Source organism: Salvelinus namaycush, chromosome 3 (genome assembly GCF_016432855.1).
Source record: "Salvelinus namaycush isolate Seneca chromosome 3, SaNama_1.0, whole genome shotgun sequence".
NCBI lineage: Eukaryota > Metazoa > Chordata > Actinopteri > Salmoniformes > Salmonidae > Salvelinus > Salvelinus namaycush.
In genome coordinates this window covers 74,299,689-74,320,267 of record NC_052309.1, presented here as the reverse complement: position 1 = coordinate 74,320,267, position 20,579 = coordinate 74,299,689, and the positions used below count along the sequence as shown (strand labels likewise).

General features: G+C 43.3%; 1 protein-coding gene across 1 annotated transcript; it reads left to right on the top strand.

Moving 5' to 3' along the window:
* Positions 1 to 5,246: 5,246 nt before the first annotated feature.
* On the top strand, positions 5,247 to 15,170 carry LOC120044582 (CD9 antigen-like). Its single transcript, XM_038989247.1, has 8 exons — positions 5,247 to 5,312; positions 10,021 to 10,123; positions 10,345 to 10,442; positions 12,467 to 12,541; positions 12,713 to 12,814; positions 12,961 to 13,050; positions 13,987 to 14,070; positions 14,878 to 15,170. The coding sequence occupies exons 1-8, from the start codon at positions 5,247 to 5,249 to the stop codon at positions 14,950 to 14,952; spliced, it is 693 nt and encodes a 230-aa protein (XP_038845175.1). The 3' UTR covers positions 14,953 to 15,170.
* Positions 15,171 to 20,579: the final 5,409 nt, after the last annotated feature.

Here is a 20,579-nt window from a genome sequence, read left to right as displayed (position 1 = left end):
TCTTTAACAATTTTCCGGGCCTTCCTTTCACACTGCCTGATATAGAGGTCCTGGTTGGAAGGGAGCTCAGCCCCAGTGATGTACCGGGCTGTCCGCACCACCCTCTGTAGCGCCATACAATCGACTGTGGTGCTATTGCCATACCAAGCAGTGATGCTGCCTGTCGAGATGCTCTCAATAGTACAGCTGTAGAACGTTTTGAGGATTTGAGGGCCCATGCCAAACCTTTTCAACCTCCGGAGGGGGAAGAGGCGCTTTCACGCCTTCTTCACGACTGTGCACATGTGTGTAGGCCATTTTAAGTCCTTAGTGATTTGGACACCCAGGAACTTGAAGCTCTTGACCCGCTCCACTGCAGCCCCGTCGTTGTAGATGGGGCGTTGATAAAGGAATTTGTTTCCTATATGTTCGTTAACCAATTTAATTATAACAAAGCAAACACTCTGTCCGTTTCTAAGAATTTGTAAGATCCTTATTTGCAAAAAATAGACAAAGACCAGACACCAAATTAATCAATAGCGTTTATTCTCGAGAGATCTCTCCTCCAAAACCCATGTACATTAGGTTATATATCACACACAGCGTCATAGCTTTCTAAATGTCCCTCCTCTTCTCTGACAAGGACATAGCTGACCAAACGTCCATTCCAACACACTAACGCACATACCTTACACACAATATCTGGATTATCTCCTGAAGTCTCACCACAGTTTATTACCACTTAGCTGACAGTTCCAGTCCCCCCCCCCCCCCCCCCCCCCAGATGTGGAAAACCTAGAGTGGCTCTTGCTAGTCTTCCCTTATCTCTACAGAGTTATAGCTTGGTCGGTTCAAACATAGGTTAAAGAGCAGGCTGTCAGTTTTCATTTGAGGGTATTTTATTCCATATCGGGTGAACTGTTTAGAAATGACAGAATTTTTTATACCTTGTCCCCCCATTTTAGGGGACCAAAAGTATTGGGACAAATTCACTTATGTGTATTAAAGTAGTAAAAAGTTAAGTATTTGGTCCCATATTCCTAGCACGCAATGACTACATTAAGCTTGTGACTGTAAAAACTTGTTGGACGCATTTGCAGTTTTTTTTGGTTGTGTTTCAGATTTTTGTGCCCAATAGAAATTAATGGTAAATAAGGTATTGTGTCATTTTGGAGTCACTTTTATTGTAAATAAGAATAGAATATGTTTCTAAACACTTCTACATTAATGGGGATGCTACTATGATTACGGATAATCCTGAATGATGAGTGAGAAAGTTACAGACGCACAAATATATCCCCAAGACATGTGAACCTGTCACATCCTGACCAGAGAGAGTCCGTATTTTCTATGGTGGAGTAGGTCAGGGCGTGACTGGGGGGTTAGTCTAGTTTATATTTTCTATGTGGGGTTCTAGTTTTATTTTTCTATGTTGGTGATTTGTATGATTCCCAATTAGAGGCAGCTGGTAATCGTTGTCTCTAATTGGGGATCATATTTAAGTAGCATTTTTTACACCTGTGTTTTGTGGGATATTGTTTATGGGTAGTTATATGTCAGCACTCCATTGTTGTCACGTTTCCTTGTTGCTTTATTGTTTTGTGCGTTTCACTAAATAAAGATGTGGAGCCCAGATCACGCTGCACGTTGGTCCGAGTATGCGTCCAGTTCGTACGACGAGCGTGACAGAACCTCTCACCATTACAATAACAGGGGAGGTTAGTGTTTTTTGGGGGGTATGATATTTATACCTCTAACTTTCTCATTCATCATTATTCACGATTCTTTCAGGATTATCCATAATCATGGTAGCAGCCACATTAATGTAGAAGTGTTAATTGCAATGGAAAGGAGAGGAAGCATGTGATATAACAGGCCAATACTTTCTGCAGCAGTTTCAGCAATCAATAAAGTGCAATCACAAGTAGTTATTGACACTGATAGAAAATGACAGGTTTTATTCTTTTTTATTTGTTATACTTTCTCCCACCCCCCAACCCTAACCTGATTTGAGTAAACTAAACTAACGGACAGCAATACTTCTACTGCTACTTAGTTATTTTCGCTCACATGTATGTTACATGTAGTTAAATCATTAGAAAGTATATTCCTAATTTCTTCTTCCTGCAAGTGCTGGATTTTCACCCACAGTGGCCAATCCACCAAGATATTATTTTAGTGGTGATTTAAGGGTCACCAAAATCACTATCAATTGCTGTGTCTGTGATAACAATCACATTTTTATTGAAAGCAAGAACATCACAGCAAAACAAAAACATCAAAGATGAATTTAACTTACAAGGTGTGAGGTGAACAAGCAACAACCAATTCAAATCTATCTCTTCTTCACCTTTGAGATTGCTCCTCCACAATCCCTTCAGCATCACTACTTCAGAAAACATTATTGCAGCCGCTTTGAGATGGGTGTCCATCAGTGCTATCACAGCCCTCTCCTCAGCAGCCACTGAACCTGCTATGAACTTCCAGGGGTCATTCCATTGTCTGCTTTGGCCCAGAGAGGGCAGGCCAGTCATAATTCTGTCCTGTAATATCATGGAATTTCGTGATCATTGAACAGAGCCAAACCAGTTGGATTTGGTTCCTATGGAAGAGATTGTCCACATAACAGTTAACATACCGAAGGTGAGGCAAAAGCTTTTTGCGTCCTGATACACCGATCAAATGCAATATGCTAGTTGCAATGTGCTAGTTGTTCATGTACACCTGTGTGTGTGTGTCAGTGGATGTTGCTGAGGGGAGGATGGCTCATAATGTCTGGAACGGAGTAAATGGAATGGCACTCCAGCCATTACCACATTCCCAATTAAGGTCCCACCAATCTCCTGTGGTGTGTGTGATGGCTGTGCTCAGGGTAGGTCTGACCTCAGAAATAAGGGGGCCCCCAACCAAACCAAATTGTTTGTTTTTTTGGAACTCAGTCGGGGAGGGGGTTGACTAGGTGGTATACAGCTACGACCAGAAGTAACTTTTTCATAGCAGGTTAGGAGAATTAGGTTAAGGTTAGGGTTAGCTAAAATGCTCTCCTAACATGCTACGAAAAGTAACTTCCGGTTACTTCCTTTAGTAGTGGTTTCTTTGCAGCAATTCAACCATGAAGGCCTGATTCACACAGTCTCCTCTGAACAGTTGATGTTGAGATGTGTCTTACTTGAACTCTGAAGCATTTATTTGGGATGCAATTTCTGAGGCTGGTAACTCTAATGAACTTATCATCTGCAGCAGAGGCTGTGGCGGTCCTCATGAGAGCCAGTTGCACTTGAAGAAACTTTCACATTTCTGGACATTTTCCAGATTGACTGACCTTCAAATCAAACTTCATTTGTCACGTGCCAAACGCAACAAGTGTAGACCTTGCCGTAAAATGCTTACTTAACCAACAGTGCAGTTCAAGAAGAGTTAAGAAAATATTTACCAAATAAAGTACAAGATAATAAGTAACACAATAAAATAACTAACTGTAATGAACACGATGAGAGCTGGTTTCAAGCGCAGGGAGCAGCAGGTGTTTATTGTAAAGGACCACAGGAGGAGGCAGGTAGCTGGGTCCAGGGGCAGGCAGAAGGTCATACACAGGGGGTCCAACAAGGCAACAGTACAGGCATGGAAAAGGCTTGTAACGTTGTCCGGGAGATCAGGCAATAGGTTGATAACAGGAAATCCGATAGGCTATGGTACAGGCAAGGAATAGGCAAAGGGCGTTGTTAGTGAGGCAGGGAAAAACTCTCAAACGCGGGAGGATTAAATTACGGGAAAAACAGAGCTCCGAATAGAAGTATGTCACAAAACAAACAATGCCTCACAATGATGGGGTGCAAAGAACTGAACTAAATAGTGTGTGATAATGACATACAGGTGTGTGAACAGGTGATCCGAATTCAGGTGATTGGGATCTGGAGAGTGAGCTGCGTTCAGGGGATCTACGTGTTTGAGAGTGTGAGTTGGAAGCAGACGAGGCTATATACAGGAGGTACTGGTACCGAGTCAATGTGCTGGGGTACAGGTTAGTCGAGGTAATTTGTACATGTAGGTAGGAGTGAAGTGACCATGCATAGATAATAAACAGCAAGTATCAGCAGTGTACAAAACAAATGGAGGGGGGTGTCAATGTAAATAGTTAACAAGGCACACCTGTTAATTGAAACGCATTCCAGGTGACTACCTCATGAAGCTGGTTGAGAGTATGCCAAGAGTGTGCAAAGCTGTCAAGGCAAAAGGTGGCTACTTTGAAGAATATTAAATATGTTTTGATTTATTTAACACTTTTTTGGTTACTACATGATTCCATGTGTTATTTCATAGTTTGATGTCGTCACTATTATTCTACAATGTAGAAAATAGTAAAAATAAAGAAGACCCCCCCAGGACTACCTGGCCTGATGACTCCTGGCTGTCCCCAGTCCACCTGGTTGTGCTGCTGATTCAGTTCTGCTGATTTGCCTGTGGCTATGAAACTCTGTTCCTGTTCACCAGACGTGCTACCTTGTCGTGCTGCTGCTCCAGTTTCAACTGTTCTGTCTGCAACTATGGAACCATAACCTGTTCACTGGATATGCTACCTTGTCCTGGACCTGCTTTTTTCGTACTCCTGAGTTGCTGGCCTGTTACACCCTCTACAACCACTTTTTGCTCATAATTATAATCTCATTATTGCACAACACACCTGCTTGTCGCATAACGAAAATGTTTTCCCAGAACTGGCCAAAGATAAGTTTCATTTCCCCATCATTGCTACCCTCTGTCTTCTCGTCTTCTGAGGTGTACTGCCCATCGTCACTCAACAACCTAATCCAATCAAATGATTCAATCAGACCGGGGGGGGGGGGGTTGGAATTAAACCAGACCAAATCCAACAATAAATTGTCTTCACACAAATCGTCTGAAATTTAAGAACGGGTTGGTGTCGCAGTTGCATTCTGCAGTGTGAAGAGACTGATCTGAGCGCAAAGAATCCAGGTAGGTTTATATTTGTTCAGGCTTGCGTTACATTTCCCTCACTGTAGCTCGAGGTAGAATATCAAACACAAACTGTTACATGTTTCTAATGAAAGATTCACCTTGCAGTGATTCAAACCTGGCTATGTTAACTAAATACGTCCACCAACCCTCGACACAGTCTATTACCCATCACCGCTTTTTTTCACACATATTGTAAACATTTAGATGTTTGAACATCTGCAATTCTTTTCCCAGGACACCACACTATATTTCTGACTTCCTGCGTGTAGCGTGGTAGCAAAGCTTTGGTAATGGCACTGAACGGATGTGGCCAGCTGTGCAAGTGTATCCTCATCATTTTCAACATCATTTTTGCCGTAAGTATCCATAATCTCACTAACTGTAGGCCTAATGGTAACACATTGGTATCTGGTGTGTATGAGAAAGATAAGGGGGCTGGTGTAAAATGTAAATTCGTTGTGGTAGGTGAATAGTTAAAATGTATCTATTTTTATTTAACTAGGCAAGTGGGTTAAGAACAAATTGTTATTTACACTGGTCTATTTATCTTTGATCAACCTAGGCAGCATTTGCCATTTTCTGATTTGGAAATAAGCTTTGCTTAAAGTCAAATAGATAAATCTCATTTAAATTTTGTCCAGACCCTTGCTACCATCTCTGTATATTTCCACTGCTGTTAATAACATGTCTGACTGATTAAACCACTTTACCATCAAAGTACCAGCTCATGTCTGTTGCTCACAGTTGTCCATAAAATTGGATTTGTCACATGCCCGAAAATAAATGGTGTAAACTTTACCGTGGAATGCTTGCTTATGAGCCCTTCCCAACGATGCAGAGTTTTAAAAGAACAATACTATTTTATTTGTAACACAAAAATGTTAATAAAATACAAGAGAATGGAGCTACAGACAAGGAGTACCAGTGTGCAGAGGTACGAGGTATTTGAGGTAGATATGTACGTGAAGGCAGGGTAAAGTGACTAGGTATCAGGATAGATAAGGTATTTGAGGTAGATATGTACGTGAAGGCAGGGTAAAGTGACTAGGTATCAGGATAGATAAGAGTAAAATAAAGTTGCACCAGCAAATTATGTGTAAAGTGTGTGTGTTTTGTCGGTGTGCGTGTGTCGTGTATATGTTGTGTACTTACACACAAGTTCATTCCATTTATGAACTTCTCCTTCATTAATGATAAGTTTTGTTTCTCATGTTAAGTTTCAAAATGTTGGCATTCATCCAGACAACCGCTTGGGTGACCCTTCTGGTCAGACCTTTATATCCAATCAATGTAATAAGAATACAAAAGAAGCAACAAAACAACATTTACCTTGCTGCTGAAAAGCAGGCCTAAATCATTGAACATTACTGTCATCATGTTACTAATCATCGTTGTCGGATGAAAACCTCATTTCCAAAACAGAAACTTTTCAGGAAATTGAAAAAAAATGCCATATTTTCCCATTATCAAACATACAATTATGAAACTTGTGAAGCTATTTTGAATACATTTCTTGGTCTTAGAGTCCTGAAATGTTCACAGTACATCGAGGGGAGTTACTGCTTTCAATATACAGTACCAGTCAAAAGTTTGGACACACCTACTCATTCAATGGTTTTTATTTATTTTTACTATTTTCTACATTGTAGAATAATAGTGAAGACATCAAAATGATTAAATAACACATATGGAATCATGTAGTAACCAATAAAGTGTTAAACAAATCAAAATATTTTTTTATTTGAGATTCTTCAAAGTAGCCACCTTTTGCCTTGATGACAGCTTTGCAAACTCTTGGCATTCTCTCAACCGGCTTCACCTGGAATTATTTTCCAACAGTCTTGAAGGAGTTCCCACATATGCTGAGCATTGTTGGCTGCTTTTCCTTCATTCTGCGGTCCAACTCATCTCAAACCATCTCAATTGGGTTGAGGTCAGGTGATTGTGGAAGCCAGGTCATCTGATGTAGCAATCCATCACTCTCCTTGGTCAAATAGCCCTTACACAGCCTGGAGGTGTGTATGGTCATTGTCCTGTTGAAAAACAAATGATCGTCCCACTAAGCCCAAACCAGATGGGATGGCGTATCGCTGCATAATGCTGTGGTAGCCATGCTGGTTAAGTGTGCCTTGAATTCTAAATAAATGACAGTGTCACCAGCAAAGCACCCGCACACCATCACAGCTCCTCCTCCATGCTTCACGGTGGGAACCACACATGCGGAGATCATCCATTCACCTACTCTGCGTCTCACAAAGACACGGCGGTTGGAACCAAAAATCTCAAATTTGAGATTCAGATCAGATCAAAAGGAGAGATTTCCAACAGTCTAATATCCATTGCTCGTGTTTCTTGGCACAAAATTTTTTATTCTTATTGGTGTCCTTTAGTAGTGGTTTCTTTGTAGCAATTCGACCATGAAGGCCTGATTCATGCAGTCTCCTCTGAATAGTTGAACAATAGGGCTATCTTCTGTATACCACCCCTACCTTGTCACAACACAACTGATTGGCTCAAATGCATTAAGGAAAGAAATTCCACAAATTAACAAGGCACACCTGTTAATTATAATGCATTCCAGGTAACTACCTCATGAAGCTGGTTGAGAGAATGCCAAGCGTGTGCAAAGCTGTCAAGGCAAAAGGTGGCTACTTTGAAGAATATAAAATATATTTTGATTCGTTTAACACTTTTTTGGTTACTACATGATTCCATATGTGTTATTTCATAGTTTATGTCTTCACTATTATTCTACAATGTAGAAAATAGTAAAAATAAAGAAAACCCTTGAATTAGTAGGTGTGTCCAAACTTTTGACTGGTACTGTAAAAAAGGTTTTCATCACACATCTACCCAATGTTGGTGTTTCTTGACAATCAATTGAATTTAATTGATTAATTGAACATTGTAGATTTCATAGTTACATTGAAAGGGATACTTTGGGATTTTGGCAATGAAGCCCATTATCTTCTTCAGAATTCAGATGAACTCATGGATACAATTATGTCTCTGCATGCAGTTTGAAGGAAGTTGCTAACTAGTGTAGCGCAATGCTAACTAGCATTAGCACAATGACGAAGTATATGGTAACTGCTAGCATATACAGTTGAAGTCGTAAGTTTACACACACTTAGGTTGGAGTCATTAACTCGTTTTTCAACCACTCCACAAATTTCTTGTTAACAAACTATAGTTTTGGCAAGTCGGTTAGGACATCTACTTTGTGCATGACAAGTAATTTTGTCAACAATTGTTTACAGACAGATTATTTCACTTCTAATTCACTGTATCACAATTCCATTGGGTCAGAAGTTTACATACACTAAGTTGACTGTGCCTTTAAACAGCATGGACAATTCCAGAAAATTATGTCATGGTTTTAGAAGCTTCTGATAGGCAAATTGACATCATTTGACAACATTTCAGTCAATCGGAGGTGTACCTGTGGATGTATTTCAAGGCCTACCTTCAAACTCAGTGCCTTTTTGCTTGTCATCATGGGAAAATCAAAAGAAATCAACCAAGACCTCCAAAAAATTTGCAGACCTCTACAAGAGGATCTGGTTGATCCTTGGGAGCAATTTCCAAATGCCTGAAGGTACCACGCTCATCTGTACAAAAAATAGTACGCCAGTATAAACACCATTGGACCACGCAGCAGTCATACCGCTCAGGAAGGAGACGCGTTCTGTCTCCTAGAGATGAACGTACTTTGGTGGAAAAGTGCAAATCAATCCCAGAACAGCAGCAAAGGACCTTGTGAAGATGCTGGAGGAAACAGGTACAAAATTATCTATATCCACATAACCTGAAAGGCTGCTCAGCAGGGAAGAAGCCACTGCTCCAAAACCACCATAAAAAAAGCCAAACTACGGTTTGCAATTGCACATGGGAACAAAGATAGTACTTTTTGGAGAAATGTCCTCTGGTCTAATGAAATAAAAATATATGTTTTTAGCCATAATGACCATCAATATGTTTGGAGGAAAAAGGGGGAGGCTTGCAAGCCGAAACACCATCCCAACCGTGAAGCACGGGGGTGCTTTGCTGCAGGAGGGACTGGTGCACTTCACAAAATAGATGGCATCATGAGGCCGGAAAATTATGTGGATATATTGAAGCAACATCAAGACATCAGTCAGGAAGTTAATGCTTGGTTGCAAATGGGTCTTCCAAATGGACAATGACCCCAAGCATACTTCCAAAGTTGTGGCAAAATGGCTTAAGGACAACAAAGTCAAGGTATTGGAGTGGCCTTCACAAAACCCTGACCTCAATCCTATAGAAAATGTGTGGGCAGAACTGAAAAAGCGTGTGCGAGCAGGGATCCTACAAACGTGACTCAGTTACACCAGCTCTGTCAGGAGGAATGGGCCAACATTCACCCAACTTATTGTGGGAAGCTTGTGGAAGGCTACCAGAAATGTTTGACCCAAGTTAAACAATTTAAAGGCAATGCTACCAAATACTAATTGAGTGTATGTAAACTTCTGACCCACTGGGAATGTGATGAAAGAAATAAAAGCTGAAATAAATCATTCTCTCTACAATTACTGACATTTCACATTCTTAAAATAAAGTGGTGATCATAACTGACCTAAAACAGGGCATTTTTACAAGGATTAAATGTCAGGAATTGTGAAAAACTGAGTTTAAATGCATTTGGCTAAGGTGTATGTAAACTTCAGACTTCAACTGTACCATAGACTTCCAGCCATTGTGCTAATGCTAGTTAGCATTAGTTTACCTGCCTTCATACTCGGTGCTTGACAGCAAATTTTTACTGCTTGAGCTCCTGGTCCTCTTATAGAATATTAGCTCAAAAGTGTTGCATCTAAATATAAAGCACTGTTCTGAATGCAGAGACATGAAAACAGTATTCATGAGTTCATCTGACTGGGGAAGTATATAGATAACGGGCTTCGTTGCCAAAATCCAGAAGTATCCCTTTAATACTAGAACATCTTTTACACTATATTTGTAACATCTTGTGTGAGACTGATCTTTTGGTGTGGTTGCACAACCTTTTTCATGCACAGTTTTTGTGGTTTCTTCCTCTGACAGTTGGTGGGTTTTGCGATGTTCGGGTTGGGCTTGTGGCTGAGGTTCAGCTCTGAGACCAGAGGATTTTTCGACATAGACCTCAACACACAACAGTTTGTCATCGGTGAGCTCACACAACTCTGCTCTACTAATTTCAACCCCAAATGTTTTGGAAAGCTTTTTGCAGCTGTAAGCCATGGATAGACAGACTATACAACTTTGTTTATTAATGACTTATAAACCATTTATAAAGTATACCTTTTAAGTGTTACTGAAAAATAATTAGTGCTGAACAGCTAACATTGACAAATGGGCATCTCTCTCTCGCTCTCTCTCATACTGTAGGTGTGTCAGTGTTGATTGTGTTAGGAGCAGTGATATTGCTCGTGGCTGTTTTCGGAGGCTTTGGAGCATGCAATGAGAATATGAATGCATTGGCAGGGGTAAGCTACAACGAAAAGAAAAACAGCATCCATTTTCCATTAGTTACACTACACTGAAGTGGGGGAACAAAGTATTTGACAGCCCTGATTTAGAGGCTTGAGTGGGCAGAGGTAAGTAACCTTAGCTAATAAGAACATACATATGTTTCACTTCCTAATAAGAGTTCCTCACTAGAAAGTATCTAAACTTGTTCAGCCCAATATGTCACCCAAAGCCCTTACCCACAATGCACCAGTGGAAATCTAATCTGTGACGTGGGAGCATTTGGATTGTTGAGTGATCCTGCTGCTTTTTCCCGCCACAGAATTCTCAGGTTCTCCTTGCCGCACCTCTGACCTCTCAAGGGCCTAGCAAGCACTTGTCATCAATCCCTCAACTGATCCGCTACCTCATGGGCCATGGTGCACTTTGCAACCATAGAGGAGCACTGGGAATCTCGCCTCTGTCTGAGAAGGCCAGACTTTTAAGCTTCCATTTAACAAGAGCTTGAGATAGGAAATATTGCTTCCTGTATGAAGCTTTGCTGCAGGACATTGTGTACATTTCCCATTGTGTACATTTCCACTGCATTTCAGCCCTGCCACAAAAGGACCAGCTGACATCATGTCAGTGATTCTCTCGTTAACACAAGTGTGAGTGTTGACGAGGACAAGGCTGGAGATCACTCTGTCATGCTGATTGAGTTCAAATAACAGACTGGAAGCCTCAAAAGGAGGGTGGTGCTTGGAATCATTGTTCTTCCTCTGTCAATCATGGTTACCTGCAAGGAAACACATGCCGTCATCATTGCTTTGCACAAAAAGGGCTTCACAGGCAAGGATATTGCTGCCAGTAAGATTGCACCTAAATCAACCATTTATTGGATCATCAAGAACTTCAAGGAGAGCGGTTCAATTGTTGTGAGGAAGGCTTCAGGGCGACCAAGAAAGTCCAGCAAGCGCCAGGACCGTCTCCTAAAGTTGATTCAGCTGCGGGATCGGGGCACCACCAGTACAGAGCTTGCTCAGGAATGGCAGCAGGCAGGTGTGAGTGCATCTGCACGCACGGTGAGGTGAAGACTTTGAGGATGGCCTGGTGTCAAGAAGGGCAGCAAAGAAGCCACTTCTCTCCAGGAACAACATCAGGGACAGACTGATATTCTGCAAAAGGTACAGTGATTGGACTGCTGAGAACTGGGGTAAAGTCATTTTCTCTGATGAATCCCCTTTCCGATTGTTTGGGGCATCCGAAAAAAAGCTTGTCCGGAGAAGACAAAGTGAGGGCTACCATCAGTCCTGTGTCATGCCAACAGTAAAGCATCCTGAGACCATTCATGTGTGGGGTTGCTTCTCAGCCAAGGGAGTGGGCTCACTCACAATTTTGCCTAAGAACACAGCCATGAATAAAGAATGGTTCCAACACATCCTCCAAGAGCAACTTCTCCCAACCATCCAGGAACAGTTTGGTGATGAACAATGCCTTTTCCAGCATGATGGAGCACCTTGTCATAAGGAAAAAGTGATAACTAAGTGGCTCGGGGAACAAAACATCGATATTTTGGGTCCATAGCCAGGAAACTCCCCAGACCGTAATCCCATTGAGAACTTGTGGTCAATCCTCAAGAGGCGGGTGGACAAACAAAAACCCACAAATTCTGACAAACTCCAAGCATTGATTATGCAAAAATGGGCTGCCATCAGTCAGGATGTGGCCCAGAAGTTAATTGACAGCATGCCAGGGCAGATTGCAGAGGTCTTGAAAAAGAAGGGTCAACACTGCAAATATTGACTCTTTGCATCAACTTCATGTAATTGTCAATAAAAGCCTTTGACACTTATGAAATGCTTGTAATTATACTTCCGTATTCCATAGTTACATCTGACAAAATATCTAAAGACACTGAGGCAGCAGACTTTGAAAATTAATATGTGTCATTCTCAAAACTTTTTGCCTCGACTGTACAGTGATACTGTGGTTTTATGTGTGGTAATTCATACTGTATGTGTTTTGCTGTTTACCTGATTTGTTTACCTGCCCCTCCCAGTTTTCCAGCCTGCTGGGTATCCTGGCTGGATTAGAGATTGGAGCCGGTGTGTTAGCCTACATGAGAAGCGATGTGGTGAGAGAGGGAAGGGAAAGAGGGAGCGAGAGAATTATGAATGATAAACAACTTCAAGCCAAGGCTTCCCTTTCACGCAGATCACCAAACCCTGTGCTATTTCATGAAATGGTAGTAGTCAACAGTGTAACTCTACCTCATGTGTTGTCGTCTTCTCTTTGTGCTGTGCAGGTGGGAGAGCAGCTGGCAATATTCTATATGACTGTGTACGCTCAGTATGTGGACAAAGGAGACCCTGGCTTGGCTGTTACCCTGTCCATGTTCCACAATGTGGTAAATATCAAACCTATTCCCAAACTTAATAGCATCACAGCTTGAGTTAGGCACATTTCACTCCATCAGAGCTAATTCAATCCACCGCTCTATAACAATTATGTACACATTCTGAATGGCACTTGCCTTCTCTCTCTCTCTTCTAGTTGCACTGCTGTGGAATCATTGGTGCCTTGGACCTCCTGGTAAAAAATACATGTCCAAAAATCAGCATTTTGGAGACCTTCACTCTCCCTGTGAGTGTGTTCATTATAGGCCAAATCCTATAAACTTGAGAAACATGTGCACCTTGAACTTCAATGTATTTCACGCATTGTTGTTCAGCCAATGGATATCTGCGAGTAAATGTAAGTTACAGGTGCAGGGCCGGCCCGCTCATTAAGCAGACGCCTGTGGCGGCAGATTGACGAGGGTGGCATTTTCTAAGCTGAACAAGACGCACCAACAACGCATAAAACCTCACATTATTCTACCTAAAAACAATGAAAAATTCACTCAACCAATGGCAAATGGGCTTTTTAGGTGAGCGCTGATGCCGCCCTAAGCTCACATCCTCAAAGGCGCAACATTTTTCACTTGTCCGTTCAGTGCGCCTCTCCAGGGTGCTGTTGGAGAGACGCATTGCTGCAGCGCTCCACCAATATTCTGTCAAAAACATTATCTAGCGTAAATCATGTAGCAAATCCGTATGTGGCGTTTTCTGTAGCCTACAGGCTGGAGATGAAATCTATGACAATGTAATGAGATGGACACATATGCAACATGCAGGTTTCTCCGATCAAAGAGTCAAACCTAAATGGCGCCCAATCAAACAAAAATGCACTGACATGTTAAAAATAGAATAGAACTGAGAATAAACCTGATTTCAACATCTGGAAAATACGTCGTTTTGCTGGTTGGCAATTTATTTCTCTTGCCTAGGGCGGCAGAACAGCCATGACCTGCCCTGTACAGGTGCATAGGATTCGGTCGTTTTTCATATTGACTATAACTGACTATAATAAAAACAAATATGTAAAATAATCTGTCAAGACTGTGACAAATTACATTTGTTACCTTATGTTTATTCCACTATAGAGGCATCGAGGAGGCTGGCCTAGATTTCCATATCTCTGCTCTGTACTGAGCCCAAGGCCATAACCCGTCCCCCTCTGGTCTCTGTCCCCCTGCAGGCCTGCCCCACAATGATCGTCAACCTCGTTGAGTCCAAAGCGCCTCTGGTGATGGGCCTCTTCCTTGGCACTGCTGCTATGCTGGTAGGCAACACTACACAGACACACAGTTCAGTGGACAAATGTGTTAACCAGGGTAGATGTTGCTGCGGGGTCAGAAATGCACTGGTTAGAAGAGAGAGCAACAGACGGGTGTTGTTACACATTGTTCCCGGGCTGAATGTGATGATGAAACTGATTGTCAGAGAAGAGTTGAAGCAAACCAAGACTTAACCGTTTTCCCTTTTCAACCTTCTGCTTCTCCTTTGTAATAACCCATACCTTCATCCGTTTCTCCCATCCTCTACCATCCCTCCCTTCAAATTACTCCTCTCCCCCTTCCTCTGTCCATCCTTTCAGATCTTGGCCCTGGTGTGCAGCTCCCTCAGCAAAGAGATCCAGCGCTCCCAGTCCTCTCCTCCCCCCTACATCCTCCTCTCCCCCCCTAACCAGGACCCTGTGGTCTTTACCCCGCTTCCCGGCATCATACCTGTGGCTGATGCACTAACTCCTTACCCCGCCATCTTTATTTACACCAATGATTTATGATTCTTTCCTTGCACACTCACAGATCCTCTCTTTCCACTGCTCAGTAAGGTCAATGTCTAGTCTCACTGCAAGCTATCCATCTTCTGTTAAATGTCTGGAATGAGTGTTTTTCATCTTCAATTCACACACTCTCTTGGTACATTTGCTTGTCTCAGAGGCAATATTTTAGGAGGTGGGGATTTGCACTCATGAATCTCACCCTGTTACTTCATGTGGTCTCTAATCCTGAGGGGGGGGGGGGCGATCGCTCCTTCTGCTTAACCCTTTCCTCCCTGCATCACCATCTCCTCCTGTTGCTCCTAGATCACAGCCCTGGTGTGCTGCAGCATCCTCATGAAACAGATCAAGAGGAGTCACCTCTCTTCCCCCGTGTACTGAGGGGACAGGACCACCATGTTCAAACATTTTTCTCCACTATGAGCCCAAAGCAGATGGTTGTCATTCAGTGACCATCACCCCATTCTTTCACTTAATACTTCTGAAGAGGCACCCAATAAAAATGGATGTCCTAATTAGCTTAAATTCATTTGCGTAGCTGGACAGGGCTCTGGATCATCTGGACATGCTTTAGCAGGGCTCAGAATGAGACCACACCCTCAATTTAGATGACATATGAACAGGGCAGACAAGACACTGTTGCTCTGTAAGCAGCTGTTTGTTCTGCCCCTCTTCCCACTGTAGTCCTTAATCTTCATTAAAAAAAATAAAATCACTGTTACCAAATATTAGTGAATGTATATAGCTGCTCTTGCTGACATTAATGCTGCTTACATGAAAGGGACCATTTTATTAAGGTAGTCATACAGAGCATTGAATGAGGGCACTGCTGTAATCAGACAAGTGACGCACTGTCCAACATCACCTTTCCCTGTAATCACATCAGTTTAGAATCATGTTTGTGTTGCAATACTTTTACAAGTTTCAAAGTTTAAATATCAATGTACTGCTGACAGAATTAGCATCTTAACATGATCTTAAGACTGTTATGAAATTAATTTACGAGGATTTAACTGCAAACTGGATTAATCCGTAGTTGGTTCTCTATGCCAAATTAAGTACATTTATTAATAACATCTAATCATTCTACACAATACTAATCCCCCAACTCCACTTGTACACCCTGAGGTGATATGAAAGACTGATTTCTTCATTCCATGTTTGGATGTTGACGTGGGATGATATCATATGCAAAGTTGAGTCAGGGATCCTTAAATATGGCTCTAACATTCTGTTTGCTTGACTTATTACTTTGATGCCAATTTCTAGCTTATGAACAACTGTTTTTTATAAGCAAACTAATGTATGCAACTGGGATACATTTCCTTGTAATGTTGAGTCACTCCAATCGCAGCGGATGTGAAACTTAGAACCTTATTGCTCTTGGGAATCATATCTCCCTGAATGCCCCGTCAAGCAGCAGTTGTACTGGAGGCTGTTGAGTGTGATAGAATAAACACTTCATATGGAGTGGCTTGGTACACTAGCCAAAGTGTTGCCCTATAAATGCAGGCCGTGTCAGGCAGGAGTGGGCCAAATGGTGTACTTAACCAGGTCAAGTGTCTTGTAGGAAGTCTTATTTTATGAGAACTACAATTTCCAATGCTTTTTTTGCACTGTGAGAACCGCTTATGTTCTGTTACAAGCTAATACTACTGACTGTGCAACTTGGCACCAAATGTGGAGATTTTTGGTAAAATAAAGTTCTTTTTTTCTTCCTTGTCTGATGTCATTGTGCTTACTGCATGACTGAATAAGTGCTGGAGAAAAACAAAATCATTGAGTAAATGTGTATTTAATTTGTTCAGTTGTCCAGCTTTGGTCCTACAAATGAATAACAGTTAATGTAACAAATACATGTCAAGTTGAATACTGTAAGAAACAAGTACATTTGAGCACTACAGTATTAATACAGTACATTTTAGTAACTTCAAGAAATGGATGGTTTATACTCCTACCTTGTGCTCACAATTGTCCAAACCATTATAGGAGTGTTAATTCAACTCTAAACTGAAGCAGCCCTCAATACAGTCCCCGTCTGCTGGGGAGCATACCTCCGTGGAGCACATGAAGTAAATCTGTTGTGGATGAGGACAGGACAACACATTCAAATGCACTGACCAGACAGTACTGTATCAAACACTGTCTATAATGTGACACCATTGGCTGAAACTGACCTCCTGGTCCTCCAGGTGGGAGGGACTTCCTGTGGGTAAAGACTGGAAGGTGGTGATTGTGAGCCTCCGGGTGTGACGGGGTTGGGCAGGTGGTGGGGGAGGAGCCTGGGAGTCACCACGGCTGGGACAGCTGAAAAACGAGACAAAACAACGTGGAGGTTTTCTTCAGACAAAATAACTGCCTGTTCACTATATGGACAGTTATTTAGTGGAGCTGAGCAGCAGGTTCTGTGGAAAAACCTACAGAATATGGATATTTCATGCAGCTATGAAGTGCTTTCTCTGTGCTGTTGCATGTAAACAAACAGGAACTATAGTGGAACAACCTACCCATCATAGATGAGCAGCCAGCGGGCCCATGGTGTGTCTGGGTAGGCCAGACAGTAGTGCACCAGGAGCACCAGGCCAGGGTCCATGTCTGGGGGGCTCAGCAGACCCACCTCCAGGTGCAGAGGTCGCCCCTGAAGTAGACTGAGTGGTCGATGTTTTTCTGGGTAGAAGCTGCTGTAGTGCTCATCTACAGGCAGAGGTAAACATGGAGAGGGTAAGTGGTTAGTTGGCAGATACAGTATGATAAAACCCACTCCTCAGAGTCCTACATAGCTCTGCTGCTACTCCTGAAGGTTTCATTACTTATACAGTCCTACCTGTAGCGATTCGTAGCTGGACAGCCAATGAGCCCTGAGTGGGGACAGGGGGGCTAGGGGTGGTGTTCATCACCTGGTACTTCACCCTTCCGAGAGAACCAGGAGAAGACCTGCACTCCACCATCAACCTACACAGAAGACAAGCTCATGTTACACTAACTCTACACCGATTTGTAATCTCATCCCATCTGTACTAAAGGACTGCAGGTTCATCGTCATGGTTTGAAAGCATTAGCATTCAAATGGTAACTTCTGGGAAAAATAATGAAATACATTTGCTAGGGATTTGAACCATTTGTTCTCGTAGTAAAATGGCTTTACCGGACAGGTGAGTCTTCAGACGTGGTGCTGTGTTTATGTTGTGTGGAAAGTAGAGCGTTGAACTCCAACAAGTGGACCATGGCCTGACCATCCTCCTAGCCAAACAGACATGAGCAACAGGTCAAAAGAAGGAGCATCAAACTATAACATGCTAAATAATTACACACGGGTAATATGTTGAACAGTTATACAAGGATGTTGAGTAGCAAGTGTACAGTAACTTACGTATATGTGCACTCCACAGCCATCCAGGGGTACACTGTACAGGTCAGAGGTCATCCTCTGGGGGGTGCAGGACACGTGACTGTCCGCAGGTAGAGGGGGAAGGGAGACCGTGGGGTCCACCAGAGAGCCAGGGACCGCAAAGACAAATTGACGCCCCGATGTACACTCTGAGGGTTGACACACACAGACAGCCTGAGGACCTAAGACACAATCAGCACATTGTGTAAACTAATGAGTAGCAAAGCAGTTCGAAAGCTGACATTCCCGAAATACCAAGCATGTGCACATGGCCTTGGACACGCTGGAAGACTACTTCCACTCCTCCTATCTTAGATCTTCCACTGGGACGTGTTTTGATGTCGGCGAAACACCAAACTGTTACGGCTTCTCCATAGCAACACCAAGACCAGTAGCTTGAGGTCGAGAGACTAACCATTCACAAGGTAAGAGCAGCAACCTAAGGAGCCATCACAGTCCTGGTTGGACAAGCCACAGGGTGTGTGTGTATCAGCCTTGAAACCAGGGTCTGGATGGAGGAAAAGGAAATGGTACTGGTGTGACAAACCAGGTTTATGAACTTCTACTTAAGAAAGAAGTGGATATTTGATACTGAAGTAAAACCAATTACACTGTGGTCTCCAGGATCACCTAGTAGAGGTGAAGTGCCCTCTTGTGGCTCTTTATAGTGCATGCACTGATATGAGACAACCACATAGCCTTTCAATAGTGGTGCAGTTCACACATACAGTAGAAATATTAAAGATGAAGACTTACCTTTCATCACTGTGTCTGACAGATCTCCAGGGGGCCCTGGGTTGGGACGATGAGGGGAAGGAATGGTTGAAGGTTGTGGATGAATGATGTGATGGTGTGAGGGGTTATGCATGGGGCTTTTGGTAGGATGGGGTGCATGGGTTGGACTCGCCACAGGAGTGCGGGCAAAACTTCCTCTTCTATAATGGTCAGAATCTAGGGGAGCTTGAGCCCCTGATGTCTTTTTGGCGTGTGTACTGGGATCATAGCTTTGGTCCTGGTTGTAGATGGACATTCCAGGATGGTAGTAGTAGTAGTAGTAGTAAGGGTCAAAGGGAAAAGGTGGGATTTCAGGAGTTGTAGATTCTGGGGTTGGAGTGGGGGTTTGAGGACTGTTAGTGGCAGAAGGAGTAGGCCGAGGTTGGGTAGTAATCTGGATAGGCATTTTGGCCTGGGCATAGTCATATGAAAGGGCTGGTTGGTGAGAACCAGCCCTATATATATAGGTTTCCATAGTGTGAGGAGCAGAGGTCTGAGGTGGAGGAGTCGGAGCTCCTTTAGATGGGGCAGAAGATGCATGATCTACAGGCTGGGGTAATCTGTATGGATCATAAGGCATTGAGTAGTAATAGTATGGGTGATCGTAGTAGTGTGGATAAACTGGATGGCCAGATGCTGGAGTAGAGGTTGAAGAGGATGCAGGCGGAGCAGTGGGGAGGACAGTAACAGGGTTTTGTTCTTGTTGAGGGTTGCTGATGGGTGATTTGAGATGAGGGTAGTACAACGGGGGGAAGTTTGGAAAGAGAAGATGTTGGGTTGCAGCATGGGCAACAGAGGTAGAACTAGTAGACAGGCTCTGGGCTGTGTGTGAATTGGAGGGTTGCTGTTGTGGAGGCCATTTCAGGTGACCATGAGGGAGTGACTTTCCACTCTGATCAGGAGACGATGCAGGGGGAGATGGGACAACTGGAGGATGTTCGTCCATGGGTCTAGAGGGATTGTTGGTCTGGAGACCAATTCTATGTTTCTGGATCGATGGAGGCTTGTAGGGAAAATTAAGAGTGTATTGGTAGAATGGGATCTCTGTTAAGGTGGGAGATGAGTTAGGGGAAGTGATATGTTTCAAAGGTTGAAGATGAATAAAAGGGTCATCAGGGTGATGGGATCTCTTGACTTCACCACTGGGTGTTTGTGGAGTGTAGTAGTGAGGATAGGGTGGAGGGTGAGGCACATGAGAAACAGGAGTTCTACGGTATGTTTGTGAACTGCTAACCGGGAGAGTAGAGGAGTGAGAGGCAGGGGTAATATGCTGAGGGCGTTGGGGTGGGTTATAGGGAGGCACTTTGGGGTGGTAGAGGTAGTAGTGTGGAAACACCCGGAAGATCGGGTTAGGGGTGTGAGGGGCAGGTGGTTCAACCTGAGGACCATTGGTGGAAGTACCCGTCTTGGCACCTGGACTGAGCCCTTGAGGTGGCTCAAGCATAGGGATGTTGGGGTGATGGTAGTTGTGGTAGTATGGGTGGAGAGTATACTCAGGGGTTCGGAGAGTGGGGGCTTCAGAGTGAACTGGATGACCAGCTGTAGTGGAAGAATACTGAGTAACATGGGGGTTATTGTAGTTGGGGTGGCTTGGGACAGGAGTGTGGCCTGGCTTCAACTCAGTGGGGCCTGTAGTTGGGAGTTGAGAGGGGGGACTAGAGGAGAGGGGTGACTGGTATGACTCACTGAGGGGCATCGTGTGGAGGTAGTAATACTGATAGAATGGGTAGGCCTGAAGATGCTCAGCCAGGGGAGGATGGACAGAGGGGCCTGTAGTCAAGGGAGAAGTAACATGGATACCAGGGCTGGGAGGCTGATCAGGGGGCAATGTGGGCAGGGGATTGAA

Bases quoted from the DNA above. Each gene is read 5' to 3' on its own strand.
- LOC120044582 (XM_038989247.1), top strand. From the start codon at position 5,247: ATGGCACTGAACGGATGTGGCCAGCTGTGCAAGTGTATCCTCATCATT. The intron at 5,313-10,020 runs GTAAGTATCCAT...TTCCTCTGACAG, and splicing joins TTTTCAACATCATTTTTGCC to TTGGTGGGTTTTGCGATGTT. The intron at 14,071-14,877 runs GTAGGCAACACT...TGTTGCTCCTAG, and splicing joins TTGGCACTGCTGCTATGCTG to ATCACAGCCCTGGTGTGCTG.